At 54.3% G+C, this 19,814-nt stretch overlaps 6 protein-coding genes across 6 annotated transcripts; 3 read left to right on the plus strand and 3 right to left on the minus strand.

The window, feature by feature from the left end:
* Nucleotides 1-1,139: 1,139 nt before the first annotated feature.
* Nucleotides 1,140-2,704, minus strand: F5Z01DRAFT_633874 (uncharacterized protein; the record flags this gene model as incomplete). Its single annotated transcript, XM_046261996.1, has 2 exons — nt 1,140-2,330; nt 2,375-2,704. 2 exons carry the CDS (start codon nt 2,702-2,704, stop codon nt 1,140-1,142), a joined length of 1,521 nt encoding a protein of 506 aa, XP_046121027.1.
* Nucleotides 2,705-4,053: 1,349 nt separating this feature from the next.
* On the minus strand, nt 4,054-5,102 carry F5Z01DRAFT_647716 (ADP-ribosylation factor family-domain-containing protein). The gene is made up of 5 exons (XM_046263001.1): nt 4,967-5,102; nt 4,795-4,898; nt 4,687-4,726; nt 4,566-4,631; nt 4,054-4,510 (listed from the first exon to the last, which is right to left on the minus strand). Exons 1-5 carry the CDS (start codon nt 4,983-4,985, stop codon nt 4,170-4,172), a joined length of 570 nt encoding a protein of 189 aa, XP_046121028.1. The 5' UTR covers nt 4,986-5,102; the 3' UTR covers nt 4,054-4,169.
* Nucleotides 5,103-5,635: 533 nt separating this feature from the next.
* F5Z01DRAFT_633876 (uncharacterized protein) lies at nt 5,636-7,819 on the minus strand (the record flags this gene model as incomplete). Its single annotated transcript, XM_046261997.1, has 1 exon — nt 5,636-7,819. One exon carries the CDS (start codon nt 7,817-7,819, stop codon nt 5,636-5,638), a length of 2,184 nt encoding a protein of 727 aa, XP_046121029.1.
* A 4,409-nt stretch (nt 7,820-12,228) lies between these two features.
* F5Z01DRAFT_671553 (F1F0 ATP synthase delta chain mitochondrial precursor) lies at nt 12,229-12,984 on the plus strand (the record flags this gene model as incomplete). The annotated part of the gene is made up of 5 exons (XM_046264713.1): nt 12,229-12,333; nt 12,390-12,419; nt 12,522-12,675; nt 12,726-12,904; nt 12,952-12,984. The coding sequence occupies 5 exons, from the start codon at nt 12,229-12,231 to the stop codon at nt 12,982-12,984; spliced, it is 501 nt and encodes a 166-aa protein (XP_046121030.1).
* Nucleotides 12,985-14,350: 1,366 nt separating this feature from the next.
* F5Z01DRAFT_647726 (acyl transferase/acyl hydrolase/lysophospholipase) lies at nt 14,351-17,135 on the plus strand. The gene is made up of 2 exons (XM_046263002.1): nt 14,351-15,549; nt 15,600-17,135. The coding sequence occupies exons 1-2, from the start codon at nt 14,592-14,594 to the stop codon at nt 16,934-16,936; spliced, it is 2,295 nt and encodes a 764-aa protein (XP_046121031.1). The 5' UTR covers nt 14,351-14,591; the 3' UTR covers nt 16,937-17,135.
* Nucleotides 17,136-17,160: 25 nt separating this feature from the next.
* F5Z01DRAFT_647730 (Sec63 Brl domain-containing protein) lies at nt 17,161-19,811 on the plus strand. The gene is made up of 4 exons (XM_046263003.1): nt 17,161-17,332; nt 17,397-17,708; nt 17,762-19,364; nt 19,415-19,811. The coding sequence occupies exons 1-4, from the start codon at nt 17,303-17,305 to the stop codon at nt 19,573-19,575; spliced, it is 2,106 nt and encodes a 701-aa protein (XP_046121032.1). The 5' UTR covers nt 17,161-17,302; the 3' UTR covers nt 19,576-19,811.
* Nucleotides 19,812-19,814: the final 3 nt, after the last annotated feature.

Here is a 19,814-nt window from a genome sequence, read left to right on the forward strand (position 1 = left end):
TGAATCTTTGATTATGCTTAGCAATATCAACAACATGGGTGTGTCAAAATGGTATAGGGTAGTCCACTGACGGCTGTTGTTGGCCCCTTTTCACGGGCCGCCTCATTCTCGCCTACGGAATCACACATGGACAAGTCGAGCACACCGTTCTGTGATTCCCGTATGTGTCACCGTGCTTCTAATTCAACATGAGGGGTCTTTCGAAATGAAGCACACCAAGACACGTCAGCTCATTTCCAGCCGCTCCAGACCATTGTCCTACCAACAGACCAACAGTGTCCCTCTGCAATAGGTATGCGAAGGAGGAGTCACATCAATCATGCCCACAGGTGGCCTCCTTTGTCTTACCATCACTGACCGTCCTTGCTCCCCATAGGTAGCAATGTCGTCAACCCTTCGACATCGAGATTGTCACGTCCAGCTTCGCACATAGCTCATCGGGTCGTTGTCTCTGGTCACACATAGCGCCTGGTCAACATGACAATCCCCTACTTTCGGTCTGCTGCCTAAACGCATCGTCGGCGCTAAGCTCGGGCTCCAATGACTCAAGTTCAGGACTCAGGCCCAAGCGGCGCTGTTATAGCTGACAAGGTAAACTGGCGGGAACCGAGCACTTCAAGCTCTTAGACGTCTCGCTTTGAGGCAGACAAGTCCTCAATTGCCTTTGAGCGTGCTTCATGCCGAGCCGAAAAATCTGTTCCGACGAGTCAGAGCCGCAAATCCTCCTCGGGTATCTCCACGGGTAACAGCAGTACACGGTCGGGGAAGATTTCGTTACGGTATTGGGGATTTGAGGCAGCCCAGAGCAGCCGGATAGACCGGCCACGGCGGCGCAAAGTATAGCTGAAAGCAATATTATATCGTCTGGGTTAACTACCTCCTCCTACTCCGCTCGGGTGCCTGGTCTCCTGGCCAAAGCCCTGTCCTGCTGCGCATGTACGAGCAATCATACGATAATGTCTGAAAAATTAAGAATCCCTCTCCCGATATCCTCAACACCTTTTGTCAGCGATCCATGATCCGACCGTTGGTCCGTCGCGCCTCTCGCGCAAAGGCAAGCTACCTGTCTTGTCAGGCTGTGCTTAATAGGGACAGAAGCGCTCCGCTGCGTTTGTGACGTCTCCTCACTTCCTGTGAGCTCACTGCTCCCGGTTCCTCTCCGGCTGTTGATACTGCTCAGGGTGCTGAGGATAGGCCGCCCGTTGGTGTGGCCCCGGCTGGCGGTCCTGGCCCGGTTGCTGTACAAACTGAAGCGCCGTCGACTGTCGGAGCAAGTGCGAGCTCTGATGGGTTGGAGTCGGGTGACGATAAGCCCCTGTGTGCTGGTCCATCTGACCCGGGTTGCGGACGGGGAAGGTAGGGACCGGAGGGATGCCGCCGAAGGTATGACCCTGATTCAAGAGAGACGGAAGGCTGCCTGCACGAGGCAGCGTTTGCTGGCCTAGGTAGCCTGGGGCTGAAGATTCCCGCTTGACCGTGTTCCTCCAATCCTCGTGCATCGGATCCTGGGACGGGTATCGGCTTGAGCTAGCCCGGTCCTTCAGCACCGCATGGATCTCTGCCATCTGCTTGGAGATCTTGTCCAGAGCCCCCAGCATGGCAGCCGAATGAGCCGTCTGAGCCTCTATCAAAGCAGCCGTCTGAGCCTCTACAGCTGCTGTCTTGGGTAGGGCTTCCAGAGCACCCAGGATGGTCTTTGTCCGATGACCAATGGCTGCCGTCTGGGCCTCTCCAGCTGACTTGATGGCTTCCGTTACTGCGACCATGGCCGCCGTCAGACTCTCATGTCCAGCCTGGGTACCAACGACTGCCTGGCTTGTGGTCTTGAGCTGGGCTTCTCCAGGGGTCGACGAACCTGGAGTATTCGGCTCTTGCGTGTTGTCTTGCGTGTCATCATCTCGAATGGCAATCCCTGTTTGGACCTCCTCCGTCCTCTGCTTCTTGGCATTCTGAGATCCAGACTCATCTCCTGCTTCGCTGTACGGACGCTTGCCGTCGGACAGAGGGGCCTGTTCCGAGGCGGTAGAATCCGTAGCGGCAGATACGATGTCCGCATTCCCTGCTCGGTTCTCAGGCCATGATACCTCCATCAAAACCTCACTGGGTATCTGATAGCCACGACTCGCCAGTAAGCCTCGGGCAGCTTCACGGATCTCAGAACTGGGCATCGGCTCCTCCCGGTAGTTCCACCCATGGTTGTCCATCAGCTCCTTCAGTGTAGTCTGGGAGGCCAAAATCCTATCTCTGCCGTACTGAGCTTCGAGAATATGTATCCGAGCAAAAGACTCGCTCGGATTGTGCTTGGCCAGTAGTGGGTGCGCTCTCATGTCCTAAGGTAGGCGGGCTTCTCCGACGGATGTGTCAATGGAGCAACATGGAGGTACTTTGCCCACTCGATCTTGTCGGCTATGGTCATCTGAGGAGACAACTGGTCAAACTTGTCGACGATGTTGTTCCAGACTTGAATTGTCAACTGGCTAGCATCCTGCTTCGGAGGATCTGGCCATGGCGTACTGGTGGGACGGAAGCTGGCGGGCTCCCGGGCGACGATGGGTTGTTGGTCTTGGTTGCCGGCGGTGCTGGATCCCAACTGGGCATTGGACTTGTTGTCTCTGAATTGTGCTACCATCTCCAGCAACTCCTCTGCTGAGAAAAACAAGCTTCTGGAGTCCACAGTTTCCCCCTTATTGTCTTGGGGCGCCATCTTGGCGTATCAAACAGGCCAAAAGGGAAATACAATATGCCCTGCATGTGGCTAATCAGCACATATACGTAACAGACAGCGTCAAGTTTTGAGTACCTACCCGAGCTCTCCTCGAAGGTCGTTGAGATTTTGGAAGCTCGTCACTGGGACGGGCCTCGTCAATCCGCCTTGTCGAGGATTCGAGTCTACCACGACAGTCAGTAAAATCTCAAATGGCAGCATTTCGAAACTCACTTCTGGCCTGTAGACTGTTGGCTCTGAAGTTTGCACTCGCGGAGGAGAAAATGGCGTGGTGTGCGCGCTTTTGGTGTGTGTGGCCGCAAACTATTCACGTGGGCGATGTAGAGGTAAGGTAAGGTAAGGTATGAAAGGGAATGCAATGGGACCACCCTATTTATGTGATGTAGATTCTATAAATTTCTACTTCACTTTGTTTTCACATCAACAGGCCGAGCAGGTCATACGTGGAGCCGGCTTTCCCAGCCGTGAGACGCGCGACTTCAGACGACAATGGAGCGAAGAGTTTGAATAGCCTAGCTCTCAACCTTTACATTATTGAGACTTGGTGAACTGGCAGTATTGTAGTGCTCCAAAGGGCGAGGCCGTTGAGATAAAACACATGACCGATTGATAAGGTGACATGCTTTGCAATTGCAGCTGTAGATATCAAACCTGCCCAGTCCAAGTCACTTCCCTTTCACACTTTGGAGGCAACTAGCCTATATTTTGCTCTCTTCTGCTCTCTTCGAGAAAGATAGAAGTCGCGAGGGCATGAGCTTCGTGAGTCAGCACTTAGTGATGCAGTCCTGACTCCTGGCAGTTCGGCGAAGGGGAACTGGAGTCCACTCCCCTGCCCCGGCAGCCCAGAAGAAAAAAGGGGCTTCTGTCACTGCACGGAACCAACCCACAGAGCAGTAGCTTGCTTTGCGCGAGAGGCGTGACTCTTAAATAGCTTGAAAGGGCTATTGAAGGCATTGGAAGATTGCATTTGTTTTTAAGGCTTTTTCCCCGTTGATTGCGTGCACGAGCATTAGGACGGGGGACTTGCCAGTGACTACTAGGATGGGCCAAGGGCGGCATGATGTATCGCAGAGTTGCAAGTTCATAACCATCGATGGCAAAGACGTTGTTTAATGCGTGGTCCGTATAGTGAAGAGCAAAACAAAGTTGTGGAGAGGCGGTAAATCGTCGTCTTGGATGAACGGGACGCGAACGTGACAGCCAATATTCGACATTCGTTCTCCCACAATGTTTGTTTCGAGCAGCCGTGTGCTGCCGCCAACGAAAGTTTTCTACAAGCTGAATTAAAACAGTTACATTTGTCACATTGAGATTCACTGACAAGTGTCTTAGCAAGAATGTAGAGTAATGAATTGCACCTAAACGTTGCCTGAGTATCATGTCGTCCGTTCGCCTACCAACCGCCTACGGCGCTCCATCGTTCTGATTCCGTCTACAACTCAGATTAAACGTATTGTGACAGCCATCTAATGGCCTCGCCGTAGCCCTGCCTCATGACTACGGAGCACATGAAGACCTCCAAGGGCCTGATCCCCTCCAGAGGCACCTTGCCTTTGCCTGTTGTTTGATACAGCCCCAGCTCGTGCCTGAGGATATCTTCGGACACCGCATCAGGGTGGTCAATCTTGTTGCCCAGGATGACAAAGGGGACCTTTGCCAGCTCTTCCATCGAAAGGAGCGCGTCGAGTTCTGCCTTTGCTTCCGCGAAGCGCTCGTGGTCCTTGGCGTCGATCAAGAAGACGACACCGTTGACTTCGGGAAAGTAATCACGCCAGATACGACGGGCTGTATTTGCTTAGTTGCGTTGCTTAACCGCTTTTGGTTGCTGATCACGACGTACCCTGCTGGTGACCTCCCAGGTCAAAGGTGGTGAAGCGGACATTGCCGATGGCGAGCTCCTCGGATGCTAAACGAAAGTCAGCATGGTCGTTCTCTATCGATTCGACGGCGGCTGGACCGACTCGGGTGGAGAGTAGGCTGGAGAATGGCGACACGGTCGTTCTGGTAGTCCGAGGTCAGTACGCGAGTCTACCCCAACAACACCCCGGCAGGGTTTCCCGGGAGCGCACCTTGAGCATGTGTAGTAGCGTCGTCTTGCCAGCGTTGTCGAGACCGAGGAAGAGGAGCTTAGCATGCTTGTTCAGCAGGCCAAGCGAGGAGAGAACATCGTAGACTATCAGATCCATGTCAGTCCGTCATCGTTTCCCGCGATGCAGCCCGTCGGCTTGGGGTGGTGCCTACACCAGTTGACAATCCACATGACGGCGGCGTGCTCGTATAGAATGTCGATTTGATGTGCTGCGTCACAGTGGTTCGTTGTAAAGCGTTGTGGTGGTTCTTGTTGCTAGGCACGAGGTGGGATGCGGGAGGGTTACTTAGCGATCATCTCGAAAGCTGGCCCGACCTTCGGTGGGTGCCTTACAAATGGGGCATCCACAACTGACAAGATCGACCACCTCAACACACGAGACAGCATGAACGCTGAGGACCAACACCAAGTTCCACACAATTGCATGTGAAGGCACTTTACTAATAGTCTTCGCAGACAATCACAAAAGGCAGATAGGCGGCTGCCGTGCTTGCCCGACCATGGGGCTCACTTATTCACTGACACAAGTTAATGTAGGTGGTACAGAGTCATCATCGGTCTATTTGGTATCCCTAAAACTCTAGTGATTGATCGTAAAGTGAACGCCTGTAGGGATCCCATATTCCCGGGGTATCCAAGCGAATGCTGACTGGCACCTGACGGCCACCACTGCGGGTGGTCCGTGACATAATCCGATATGTAAAATGAGCTGCCACCGGTATATACAATGATAAAAATCCAGCAGTCATCAAATTGTCCTGTGCGCCGATTCATGCTGTGAATCTCGGTCCAACGCCGGAACCTTGCTGGACAAAAGGAAATTAAATAGAAAGCACATAATTGCCTTGGTCTTTCTTGCCAGCCATGAGCAGACCAAGTTCTTTCATACGCTCCGCGCCATGGCCTGGCTTCTGCGGTTTGCGCTCGGGAATTTGCCCACGACGGGCTCGGTTGCAATATTTCTGGTAAAACTTCTCCTTGCGGCGCTGACGCTTTCCCTCGAGGCCTTTGACAATGTCGAGTGCTCCTCGAACATGAATGTCGTCGTCCTGTGCAAGTTTGGGGTGGTTGCGGAATTGCTTCCCAAACCCAGCGCCAGGCCGGGGCAATGATTTGGTGGTCGTTAACCCGGGGCGGGCGGCAAGGTTGAACTTGACATGATTGCCCAGACGCGGGGATCCTTGGGGTGTGGTCATCGCCTTAGGAGCAGGGGAGCGCATGCGCCGTGGTGAATGTGCGTCGAACAGAAGTTTGGGGGATCTGCCTCGGGCTTTGGGAGCCGGCGAGACGTGACGCTTAGGTGGAGGAGTATGGCATTTTCTGGGTGATGCGGCACCGCTCTTGCGGGGGCGGCGGGAACGGTCTTGATCGTGGTGGATATCTTCCATCGCGCCAGGGAGAAACTCCTCATCATCGCTGTCGTGGTGCACAGGGTTGTACAAGTCCTCGTCCTCATCCTCAGGATCAGAGGCCGGGAAGCTTGGGTCAATGTCCTGGGGAATGACGCGAAGCTTTTCGTTGCGACGCGCAGCCATGCAAGACAAATACGCCTCCTCGAGGGGACGATCTTCGTCGAGAGTACCACATACGAAGTCGGTGCTGTCGGGGAGGTCGACGGTGGGCTGCTGGGGCTTGATACGCTGCCTCTTTGAACGGCGGGTGCGCGGGCTGCCAGTCGTAGTGGAAGAATCAGACGGGTGATCCTGCAGTGAGGGACGTCTAGCGAGAGCAATGGGAGGTGTAGGCCGAATGGCCGGACTCTTGCTCAGTGTCCACATGACCATGTTACCATCCTCCTCCGCGTCAGAGTCGTCGGACGAGGCAAATCCCGTCTCCTCATCGGTGTGATAGCCCTCAGACAGATCGAAATCATCTTCCTCCTCTGCAAGATCGTCCTCGTCGGATTCGGAGTCAACGTCAGAAGCGTCATCGTCCCCATCGTCTTCATTCTCCTCGCCCGAGTCGTCCTCGTCCTCGCCTTGGCTGCCGGAGGCGTCATCAGCGCTGCCAGCTTCCAGATCGTCTTCTTCCTCGGCCTCCTTGGCGATAAGGCGGATGTGGTTCTCCTTGGTTAAAGTGTCATTGATCGTGAGCTTGCACTTGGCACCAGAGGTATCATGTCGGATCCAATCGTCATCGCGAGTCTTCTCACAAGCGAATTCGTGAAAGTGCGAGCCATCATCTGCCAATTCAACGGGCTTGGCATTGATAAACTTCGGGCGTGACGTCTTGGTTCCGCTGGAAGACTTGCGATGGCTGCTGGACGGCCTGGGCGTGGCCATGCCGGCTGACGTGACGGACGACTTGCGAGGAGTCGAAGGGGACCGGGATTTGCGGGCTTGCGGCGAGGGAGGAGGTGTTGCCTTGCGAGCCAGTGTGGTTTGCGAAGTGGGCTTCGCTTGGCAGGCGAATTTGATGCAAGGTCGACGAGGGGCCTCTTGGGCTGATGGTACCCTTGCCGGCGCGGGACGCTCTGATGTGGTCGGCCTCGCATTGCAAGCAAACTGAATGGACCGCTTTCGAGGAGCTTCATCATTCGAGCTGGTGTTGGAAGGCAGGCAAGCTCCTTGTTTCGTCTGCGCCGTGTTGCCGTGGCCGACGAATGAGATACGTTTCGTCGGGACAGGTCCTGTGCGCAGTTGCGATACGACGATGCTGGGTGGAGGTGGACTAGGCGTATTGGTGCGAGCGGGGCTGGTGAGGCCTGTGTCACTCGTCAAGTCGGCAGTTGAGGCAATGCTGACATTGCTTGCCATGGAACGTCGACGATTCAAGTCGGGGATCGCGCGGTATTCGTCGTGGACTTCGTGCTCTGGAAAACCCATGATAGCTTTCGTCAAAAGCGATGTTTTGTCGCTGGGTTGCTGCACAGGTGCTCTTCGAAATTGTTGGGGACTAGTCCGCGAACATTCTGGTTCAGGAGGCTCGTCCACGTCCTCGACCTCATCGGTACTAGACGTAGCCCAGGCAGGCAGGCGCCACGATATCGAGGAGAGGCCAACCATATTGAGATGCCTGGAGGGAATGTATAGAAATTGAGTAGAAGGATTTGCCTTCGGCCGGCGTATCCGTATGTTCGGTTGTTTTGAAAGAGGTGTTTGCCTAGGTCGGCGTCGCGATTATAGTATCACAGCGTTGTCGTCCCGTGGGGACTCTTTTGCTATAACTCTGAGGCCAGCATTGTCGTGGCCTGAAATGGTTGTTCGAAAGGTGATATTAGGTTAATAGGGGTGAGACAGGTGTCGGAGGGAGAGTGTAAATGCTGGTTGCCGTCGACAATGTTTGATGATGTGACCTTGAGTCGCAGAAAGGGCAGTGCTTTAATTAGGGTCTCAAATCTGGCGTTGAAAGCGGGCGCTGGCGCAGGTCCCAGTGTCCAAGGAAGGGCGATCTGCTGTGCCGCGGAATGCGTGGAGGTCGTGAGGCAGAGCGCTTGGCGTTGATGACGTGCAATGCGGTCCCGGAGTGACTGGGTAGCCGACTGGAGTGGCGAAACCGAGTCACCAAGGCACGTTCTGTTAAATGGCCTTGCTGATGGGTACCCTTTGTCTCGCTGCGAAAAGCACCTTAAAATAACGGTGTCAAAAGGCTCGCAACTCCGCCAACAAGCGCAGGGCAGCACTGCGACCGACAAGGTGATGGAACGGACGGATAAAGTCAGTGGGTGCGATGACCCAGACGAGCAGAACTCGCCTTGCTTTGCAGCAACTGACCCGATGATAGAAAAAGACGTTGACAGAACAGTAATTAAGAATGAGTACGCGAAAAGGGTGAGAAGAGGAGGAGATGAGGGCCGGTGGTTATACACGTCCAAAACTGGGGAGCCGAGCGGTCGCGAGTGCAAGTGCAGACACAGACAGGGCAGGGCTGGGCGAAGGTACCAGGTGGATAATTCTGCAGGTCAAGGTGGTGCTTTGAGGGGAGTACGTACCTTCCATTCTCGCTGAACTAATCCACTTTTGTACAGAGGAGAAGAAAAAAAGCTTCAACTGGCCCAAGATGCCTTGCTCGAGTTCATGAGCAACAACCACAAAAGGCGCATTGTGGAGGCCGCTGGCGGCTGGCCTGTGGCCGCTGGGGCAATGAATGGGCTGGTCTAGGCTTGGCACCGCGTTGCCTGTCCTGAAGGCTTCGCCGTCACTGTTTCGTCGTCACCAAGGCGGATGGGGCGTTTCTTTGCATTCAGGCCGCCCTCATTGGTCAGACCACTTCTTGATGATTTTTCTCGCGCTTCCGAGACTCGCGAAACAGATTCGGGAAACGTGCATGCCGCTAATAACAATACTGGAGGTCAGGACACTGTGTGCAGCCAGGAAGACTTTGAATGGCACTGTGCGTCTTACCCGTCAGCAGACCCTTCTTGGCAGAAATGCCATTCAAAGCCGCCAAAACGCCTGACTGTCTCCGCTAATTAGCGGCCGATGCGGCCCTGCACTGTGCACCGACGACTTGAGTCCTCCCTGAGTCCTTGGCGTCTCCTGCAGGAAACAACATCGAAATTGACAGTCAAATGAAGACCGTCACCTAATAAGCCCACCCGCGTCGATCCTCGCGACTCATGAACACTGAATCATCATCACAAAGTTCGTAGGTGCGTTGCTTTCGAACAAACGCGTCTGCCGAGTTGCGCTTGATGCTATACTTTGGCCTTGTTGATCGACTGAAGTTGAAGAGAATCTACTCCGTACTACTCCGTAGTAGTGAAAGTGACAATGAAAATACCCCCACATGCTGGCTGGCTGCAGCCTCCACGAAGTTGAAGTGCATCCCAATGACCATTTGTGGCAGACAAACCCCTCATATCTAAGAAGGGCGTACGTACTTGGCGATTAGTATTATAATTGTCACATGGCACAGGCGTCCCTGGAGACTGGACACAGACACAGATGGAGCGGAATTGTGGTGTTGCCGTCAATCTGGTCGGCTTGGGGAAACATGTGAAGTGCAGGCCAGCAACAGAACACTGCTATCTTTCAGCAGGCATCTTATTATTGTCGCAAGCTAAAATTATACCACCTACTAAGGTAGTCAGCAAAACTCGACGCGTCAATAGCAATAGTACCTACCCTAAAGCGTGAAGGTCCCGGCGTCAACAACAGCTTGTTGGTTTGGGAATTATCAACACAAACAAGAGCTCTTGAGCCAAGGTGCCATCGATGCAGCGACTCTGAATGGTTCGCCAAACCGACGTATTCTCCGCCTTGGCAAAGCTGTGCACCTGATGATAGTGACGATATTCATGCATGAAGCTCGTTGACGGCTACCATTGCGTCTATCAAATGCCTGCCCAAGGGGCGCTGCTTTTATCGTCAGCAACATTGAATCCACGAATCCTGTCACTTTCCCAGTTTCAGCTACATCGGCTTTATTCACTACGTACAGGTCAACTCTCCGGCACCTGTGCTCGCGGCGACAGACGGAACCTAGAATTGGAATGTCCATCGTCGGCGATGCTTCAATCAATTACCGGGCGCGACCACGAGATACGGTACAGCGTGTCTATCCCATGGATGGCACTTTGTCTCAAATCATGCGCCGCCAAGACAGCTTGACGTCGCCCACAAAGCTACCAAGCGAGCAAGAGTCCTGCATGTCGACACGTAGTATCCGTAGACCCTGACGATACAATGCCGACCCCGTAACCAACCCCCTCAATGTTGACAATCGCATAGACCCCGCATTGTTTCAATCGACCATGCTGTACGATGAGGTAAAATGGATTCGGGGTGTGCTGGCACGGCAAACACGGCGGCGCGAGGCACATGTTGCTCGTGGACATGAACAGCTCTGTTTCACGCAAGAAGCAAGGATGAGCGCATCGTACATGTGATACCGGTTAGAGCGTTGAAACTGTGTCGACGGGATAACATCCAGAACCCATCAAAGGTCGAGAAAGATGGAGGCTGCCCGCGCCCTGGTGAATGCAGGTCACTTTTGGTGACACAACGTGCGGGATATCACAACAGAGGAGAACGAGCACATGTAGTAATCTCATCAATCACACCAAGCCTCAGCGTGATGGTTGCAAACCCACCAGGAGGGGAACAAGAATGCACGAGTGCTCCCACAAGTCCATTGCCATCTGGACGACTTTATCCACAGCGCAGGCTGTAGGCGGGCTGATTGAGGTGTCGTATACCAAGAGCATCTTACGCGCTGGCACTCAAGGTTTTATTTCTAATTGCTCTTCAATATTATCGTGATTACTTGCTCTTCAAGGTTGTCTTACGCAGCGGTTCCATGTACCTTATGATGCATTTCGCACGGGTAAAGGGCGGAGCAGAGCCCCCAGACGAGTCGTAGCAACACAGTATCCGTACATAGTAGAATCTCACCGCTCTTCAATGCGATCCAGCGTTTATGCAAAACGACAGAGGCTAATAATTAGTTAGAGCTAACAGGTATTCCGCCTCATGCATCCTCATAGACCCTCATCACAACCAGGCGGTCCAGGCCGCACCTTGTATCAGATCTCATGGCCAGGGTCTAGGGTGGCCTGTTAATTGCCCTCACTGGTTGACATTTCCACGCCGTTGGTGTTGATCACTTCACCTCGCAGTGTACTACGTATATCGCGAAGATCTTCGACCTGTATCCAGCTACGCGACTTGCCAGACTATCAGTTAGCGCTCTGCTAACCCCGTGGAGATGGTCCAAAGACGATGCGTTGGTGAGTGGTGATTTGCTGACGTTCTGCCAGCACCATCAGATGATCTAGACGATCACTTTCCCTGGACAAATGATGATCAATCTCAGTACAGTAGTTGGCAAGTCCGAAGGGTGGGCACCGAGGACTGCGCACTCCTCGAGATAACGCGTATGCGGTGATTAGCTGGATGCTGCAATGTTATCACGGGGTGGTGCATCTTCGAGAGGCCTCTCCATGGGTGGCACAAGTCCTCCGTACAGGAAAGAAGTGGCGAGGGAATGCACGCAAGGGCAGGCGAAAGGCAGTACTTGGTATGACTGTCCGTGTTGTGACCGGTGTTCGGCATGGTCCAGGCAGACAAAATGTTCCTCAGTCACTGTCGCAGGCCTTTTATTGATACATCCCGACTCCCGACCGAGGAGGAGGTCCCGCTGCGAGAAAGTCGATCTACTATCATGAACCCCGACAGCTTCGAAGCGGGCCAAAAGGATGTACGTCGAGCCCAGTGTGTAGCGCGTTCGAAGGTGACTTTAGAGTCACTGAAAAATTGCGACTTTGATTGAGCTTCTGAGCATCTGGGTGCTGTTGATGCTGTTGATGTTGTTGGCACTTCGGTCCAGTGCGAGCAATGCACGTGATATCCACGTGACCCAGCGGATTTTCCCGCTAGCCGCATGGCCGTTCGCTGGTCGGCAAAGATCGTGCCAGACGACTTCAATTCGAGCTTCATCGTCACGACCGTCCACCACCCGTCGCCCATCCACCATGAACGCCTCCTTCCGCTTCGCCCGCGCGGCTCTCCGTGCCCGTGCCCCTGCCATGCGCATGCCCGCCCAGCGAAGGACCTACGCTGAGGCTGTTCCCGAGCACGTAAGCTTCCTCGAGAACTGGCCGCGACTGGAGAAACGCAGCTAATCAATTGATAGATCAAGCTCAGCCTGTCCCTCCCCCACCAGGTATGCGACTGATCCCGACATGCGAAGCGAAGACGAGTCCTGCGCGACCCCATTGAGGCGATACGCAACAATCGAGCCATCTGAGCTAATTGCCGCACACAGTCCATCTACAAGTCCAAGAACGTTGTTCAGGTCAACATCCCTGCCGAGTCCGGCGAGATGGGTGTCCTCGCCAACCACGTCCCCTCCATTGAGCAGCTCAAGCCCGGTCTGGTCGAGGTTGTCGAGGAGAGCGGAGGCGCCAAGCAGTTCTTCCGTATGTCCACGTCAGGATGGGTGCATATGATCAGTTCTAACCGGTAGCAGTGTCTGGTGGATTCGCGACCGTCCAGCCCAACTCGACTATGAGCATCAACGCGCCCGAGGGCTACGCTATCGAGGACTTCAGCGCCGATGCCATCAGGAACCAGATTGCCGAGGCTCAGAAGGTGGCCAATGGCAGCGGAAGCGAGCAGGACATTGCTGAGGCGAAGATTGAGTTGGAGGTGCGTAGTCTGGCTGGGCTTCCGGAGCAGATGACTAACGTGCCCAGGTTCTCGAGACTCTTGCTGCTCACGTGAAATAAGCGTGGTGATTGAAGCGATGCGCTCCTTTGTACATCAACTTTCCTATCTATCTTTTTAGCATCCTCTTGTCAGGACAATTGATAGATGTCTACGACATTGTACACTTTCCTGTCAAAGAATTGTTTTGCGTGAGATTTGCGTGGGTTGTCCCAAAACCCTTGATTCACCGGCTCCAACTGCTAGCCACGCGAGTCTTTTCACCTCCAGCGGGCCAGCCCACAAGTGTCCGGCCATGCTATACTGACCATCAGCTGCGCTTTGCGTTTACCTCACGAACGCGATATCCACCAAATCCAGGCTCCGACGTTCTTCAAAGGGTAGGATATCTTCTTGCTCATATCGACACTTATCCTCGGGCCTGAAGCAATCCTGCCCGGTAGTCTCACATGGATAATATTCTACAGTACATTCGTTAAAGGTCGCGCAATAGCTCCCTCATTAACTACGATCCCCATCCCTACAGCCCGGGGCACATCATCACTTCGGGGCCATGATGCCTCCCTGGATAATCGCATCTGTGCAGACAATAAGGGCTCCTGTGATCATCGATCATGTGGCACGCGAAGCGCTAAGGCAAGATGCCCGCTGGTGTTGTTCATCGCCGGCAAGAGGAATTGATAGACTAAGGCCTTCAATTGGGGTCAACATCAGGTAGGTGTTTCGCCGAGCCTGGCCCACGAACAACCATCCCGGGCAAGGACACGAAGCCTCGGGCCAGCACTGTATGTCACAAATCTCGCGAGGTCTGAAGAGCTTGGTAGCAGGTTGAGGCTCTTGATTGGCAGCCCAATCCCTCGGTTGCCGCCCAAAAGGAGCGTCAGAGATGCTGTCGCAGGCGCAGACAGCAGAGGAAGGCTCTGAGGGCATAGCAGGCCAGTGACCTTATGACGGCGAATCTAGTGCGTTACTCGGGGAATTGCTAGCCATCTTATTTAAAGCCAATGGCCATGTCGATCCAGAACTTCAGGAGGCCGGGCTGTAGGCCGCAAGTCAGAAAGCTGTTGTTGCGCAAGGCCACGCAGTCACTTTCATGACGGGCTTGGCCGCCTTGGAGGAAGCCACCAAGATAAGTAGGTGCAGAGGCTCAGACAGCAGCTACGGAGAATATGACAAAGGCCATCGTAGGCGTCCTACGCGACCTCAACCAGACCGCCATGGGGCCACGACCTCTCCAAGTAGATAGCGCCTTCGCAGGAGCTCACCCAGAAGCTAGAACAGCCTGACGCAAGAGCTGTAGGAATAGACCAAAATCCATAGGGCGTAAGAAGTATCAGCTTGGGCCTGCCAAATAACTGATTTCGTTTGGTCAATTCGAGTTTATACCGCCTCGAAGATGATTAGGGCTGCATGATGCATTTGCATGGAGCTCCATCTCTCAGTCTTAGCAGTAGTGGATGACATGGAATCCAGTCGGCGGCGACCCCAACGAAAGAGCGCCATACATGTACCGTCTACCACGTACGTCATCACCCTCTACACGTGAACCACCCACCGCGCAAACCCAACTTGAACCGAACCGACTTCGTGTAAAAGATTGAGCGCTTGGGCGACAATGATGAGCGCTCTCTAGCTAGTGGGCTACAAAGGCGGTTCGACTATCGCGACCATGTCATTCCAACAAGAGCCCTTCCGTCTCTTCGACACCCCGAACTACGGCTTCCCGCCCGAGGCTTTCGACACCTCTCTTCTGCCCGATGTCGACGTTGAATTTTTGGATCAGGAGGACATTCGCGCATTCGAGCGTGCACTGCAGGCACCTGACCCTCTGCAAAGCCCCGTAGACGAGACTGGGAGCTTGCGCTCGTCACTGCGCAGTCCATCCCCGGCCATCACGAAGCGCAATAGCCAGGCCGGTAGCGGACTCGAGGAGGATGTTGGGGCTGTCGCACCAGGCGGCTTTGGACACGATGGAGCCCAGCCGGCCATAGCACCTACTTTCATTACCGCCCAGAACGACTGGGCCCCTGTCAACTCAAAGATCTACAAAAACAAGCGAGGTTCCAAGCGGAGGCGGAATGGTGCTGCAAAGGGGGCCGTCGAAGGTCTGTTGGGGACGCGGACGAAAGATGAAACAAGAGAGGGCTACTTTTATCAAGTACTGAAGTGGCCGTTGCTCTTGTTTGTCGTTGCCTGGCTTGCAGGTCTCGGCCTGGCCTACCTGTCAACAAGGTTGTACATTTGGGTCTACGAACACTTCTTCACATGGCGAGGGAAGCGACAACAGCTCCGGAGCAATATGCGTCGGACAGCCAACTACAAGGACTGGGTAGCCGCTGCGAAGGAGTTGGACGGCTACTTGGGACGGCAAGCATGGAAGGAGGAGAACTCGTATGCCTACTACGACCACAAGAGCGTGCGAAAGGTCTGGGAGCAGATGCGAAAGATGAGAGCCAAGGCAGAGGGGCTCGAGATGGGGAAGGGTGATGGTGGTAAAACGGTTGATGAGCTTAGAGTTTTGATCGAGGCCTGCGTCAAGAATAATTTTGTTGGCGTTGAGAATGCTCGACTTTACAGCCAGACATACTACGGCACGAAGAATCTGGTCCAGAACTTTGTGGACGAGAGTAAGTCGCTCCGAGCCTTTGCCTGGGAGGTGGAACGCTGACCTTCGTAGCTGAGAAGAGCCTGAAGTTCATGCTCAAAACGAAACAACTGACCCAGGACGAGAAGAGAGACCTCTTCAAACACGTCAACGCCAATTTTGGCCGCACTGCGCTCTGCCTGTCTGGAGGCGCCGCCTTCGCCTACTACCACATTGGAGTAGCCCGAGCACTCCTAGATGCCGACCTCCTGCCCGACATCATTACAGGGACCAGTGGCGGGGCCTTGGTTTCGGCCCTTATCGCAACCCGAACGAACGAGGAACTCGACAAACTGCTAGTACCTGCCCTTGCATTCAAGATCAATGCCTGCGGCGAAGGTATCACAACGTGGTTTCCTCGATGGTGGAAAACTGGCGCTCGGTTTGACTCTGTAGACTGGGCGGACCGTTGCAGCTGGTGGTCTCGAGGGTCGACAACGTTTCGCGAGGCATACGAACGCACGGGTCGCATTCTCAACGTCAGCTGCGTGCCAGCCGATCCCCATTCGCCAACGATTCTATGTAACTATCTGACAAGCCCGGACTGTGTTATCTGGTCAGCTGTGCTGGCTTCAGCCGCTGTACCCGGCATCCTCAACCCCGTCGTTCTCATGATGAAGACTCGCGATGGAACGCTTGTGCCCTACTCATTTGGCCATAAGTGGAAGGACGGGAGCCTCCGGACAGACATCCCGATCAAGGCTCTCAACACTCACTTTAACGTCAACTTCACCATTGTTAGCCAGGTGAACCCACACATCAACCTCTTCTTCTTCTCTTCCAGGGGCTCTGTGGGCCATCCTGTCACCCATCGCAAGGGTCGAGGCTGGCGGGGCGGGTATATCATGTCAGCCTTCGAGCATTATTTGAAGCTCGACATGAACAAGTGGCTCAAGTTCATCCGGCATGCTGAGCTCCTTCCACGTCCTCTGGGCCAGGACTGGAGTCAGTTGTGGTTGCAGCAGTTCAGCGGTACGATTACGATTTGGCCCAAGTCGATTCCTTCAGACTTCATCCACCTCTTGACAGATCCCGACCCGCCACGTCTTGCGCGTATGATACACGAAGGAAAGCAGAGTGCATTCCCAAAACTTAAGTTCATTGCGAACAGACTCAAGCAGGAGAGGCTTGTGGAGCAAGGACGACGAGAGACTCGTCCGTGGATCAGAGACCGTACATTACACAACATTATGAGTGAGGAAGATTTGAGGAGTCTCCTGGTGGACGACAACGGCACAGGTATGACGACGGAGGAAGACACCGATGTTGAGGATACTGGTTTGATAAAGGAGAACGCAAAGGGGCTAGAGATGACAGTGCTTGAGGAAGACGATAGCGACGCCGATGCTAAGGTAGCGCAGGGGGGTTGATTGATGGGACTTTACTGCACGTAGAAACAAGTAGATACACGCGAACCATGTGAGCTGGCAGCAATCTTAGCCTGGCAATGGTTCAACCTGGAGACTGGAATCAATTAGAAGACCTTCAGTTATAATGCCAGGACGAGGCGTTTTGACACGGTGTCGCGAGCTGGAAGGCGCCCTGACGTCGGTGGGGTGTGGGTCCCGGGGCTCCTAGCGTGTCCAATCACAAATGTCCTCGATTGACTTTCAGGACACCTTTGATCTGCTCCAACGGCTCTGGCGACTCTCCCTGCCGCATCTTGACAACTCACCAACTTTCTCGATTTCCCATCATATAATTGCGAGCTAGGACTGAGCTGCTCTACCGCAAACATGAGCTCAGACTACTCGTACGATGAACAGGTTCGCGCCGTTGCCCAGAAGCTAGATTCAACCGGAACCACCCCCTCAACTAACATACACATAGGGCCAGTTCTTCCCGTTCTTCGTCCTCACAGTCACCGGCCTTGTGACCCTGCCATTAACGTATACGCTGCTGCGAAAATCGACAGACGACGAGAGGCTCGCGCCGCGCATAAAGACCGACTACAAACCTCAAGATGGCGATGCTGCCCAGAAACTTCGCTCCGCCCACAAGAGGAGGCAAAGGAAGGTCACGAGGGCGCTGGTAACCCTGCTGGGTTGGGCGATCATGGGTGCCATGGTGTACCTGATCATGACAACCGCGCGCACGGCCAGCAAGATTTGGAACCCATATGACATCTTGGGCATCGCAGACGTGAGTACCCATCCCCTCCAGATCAACTCGTCCCTCCCTTCTGACCGATTCAGTCCGCTACGGAGAAGCAGATCAAGTCGCACTACAAGCGCCTTTCGCTCAAGTTCCACCCCGACAAAGTGAGGCCCGATGCTGCCAAGAACGAAACCGTTGAAACGCTCAACGATTACTACGTCGAACTCACCAAGGCCTACCAAGCTCTCACGGATGAGGAGGTGCGCAACAACTACATTCAGTATGGCCACCCGGACGGCAAGCAGAGCTACAGCATTGGAGTGGCCCTTCCCACTTGGATTATCTCAGACGGCAACGGCAAATATGTCGTCTTGGTGTATGCCATGCTCCTCGGTGTTCTCCTCCCGTACTTGGTAGGCACGTGGTGGTACGGCACACTGCGCAAGTCCAAGGAGGGCGTCCTCATGGAGAGTGCCAACCGCCTGTTCCGTGAATATCGCGAGGAGGCACAGCTCTCTGATGTCATCTACAGCCTGAGCTCGGGCAGGGAGTTCGAGACGGTGTTCGCTGGCGATCAGGCAGACTCGGGCCTGTCGAGAATAGAGTCTAGGATCTCTGCCGACAGTGACGCGACCAAGTCTCGTTTTGCTTGCGGCTTCAGTGCAAAGGACAAGCAGGCGCTTGAGGACCTTTCCGAGGGACCGAGGCGGAAGGCGCTGGCGCTTCTGTGGGCATACCTGGGCCGCATCCAGCTCGACGACGCTGCTCTGACAAAGGCCAAGTTCGAGGTCGCTCCTACTGCTCGCGCGCTACGGGACGCCTTCTCGGCTATTTCACTGGCCTACGGCAATGTCAAGCCCATCATCGCGTCATTCGAGGCCAATCAGTACATCGTCCAGGCTCTTGCGCCTGGCGCTTCGCCGCTCTTGCAACTACCGCACATGGATAACAAAATCGCCGCCGCCATCGAAGGCGACTCGCGAAGCCACTTTAGCGTTCAGCAATTTCTGGGATTGCCAGATGCGGAACGTAGGCGACGGGCCGTGGGCAAGGGTCTCTTGTCAGACGACCAGTACAAGACTGTCCTCAACATTGGCAGCCAACTTCCCCTACTGCACCTCGAGAAAGCATTCTTCAAGGTTACTGGAGAACGCTGCGTCCTTCCCAGCTCCTTGGTTAGTCTTGTCCTGAAGGGCCGTGTTGTTCCTCCAGGCACTCAAAATGTGCCAGAGGTCAACGAACTGGACCTCGAGGATGTTGACCCGGCCGAGGATGATCTCGACGCGATCACCGGTCGCAAAAAGACAGTCAAGGGCCCCGACGGGAAGCCTATCACAGTCGAGGAGAATAAGGTTCTGCCGCCGTTGACGTTTGCGCCATACTACCCTCGCGACACTCCTCCGAAATGGCACGCTTTCTTGAGCGACTCCAAGCAGGGCAAAATGGCCGTACCTCCATTCACCTTTACACACTTTGACCAGCCGGCGTTTGACGAACAGGGCAAGCCCACGTTCGCTGTGCAGACCCTGAAAGCCCAGTTCGCTGCGCCACCTCAGGCTGGCCAGTACACATTCGTCTTGCATCTGATTTGCGACTCCTATGTTGGTTTCGACACCCGTGTCGACATCACGATGCATGTGGAAGATGCTGCCAAGGCTAATAAGGTTTCCGACGACGACGAGATCAGCGAACCGGATGAGGGTAAGCCAATCCCAGAAGAGCTATGTAGTATGGTGACTGACATTCGACAGATTCTCTCGCTGGCCAGATGCAGGCCCTCAAGGGCGGACAAGCGGCGCCCAAGCCTCGTAAGAAGAAGGCCGTCGACGACTCTGAGGAAGAAGACAGTGATAGTGAGGAAGAGGATGACGACACCAGCGCAACCAACACGGATACGGAGGATGAGTCGTAGGATGAGCATTGAAGAAGGAAAGGCCGGCGCCGGAGTGAAAGGACTTTTGCACTGGGATGGATACATCATGGCATTGTGGTTTCTGCTAGGGAAGAGCAAAAGAATTGAGCGAGCCCCCGCTGTCGAGGACATGCGTGCGTGGCTGGCTGGCTGGGAGTTTAAGGGTAATGGAATTTTGGTCAAGTACATATTTACTCCATTCTCGTGGAAATGATGACCATGCTTGATGATCACATTTT

Source organism: Emericellopsis atlantica (assembly GCF_019669845.1).
Source record: "Emericellopsis atlantica unplaced genomic scaffold F5Z01scaffold_5, whole genome shotgun sequence".
In the NCBI taxonomy this organism is placed as follows: domain Eukaryota; kingdom Fungi; phylum Ascomycota; class Sordariomycetes; order Hypocreales; family Bionectriaceae; genus Emericellopsis; species Emericellopsis atlantica.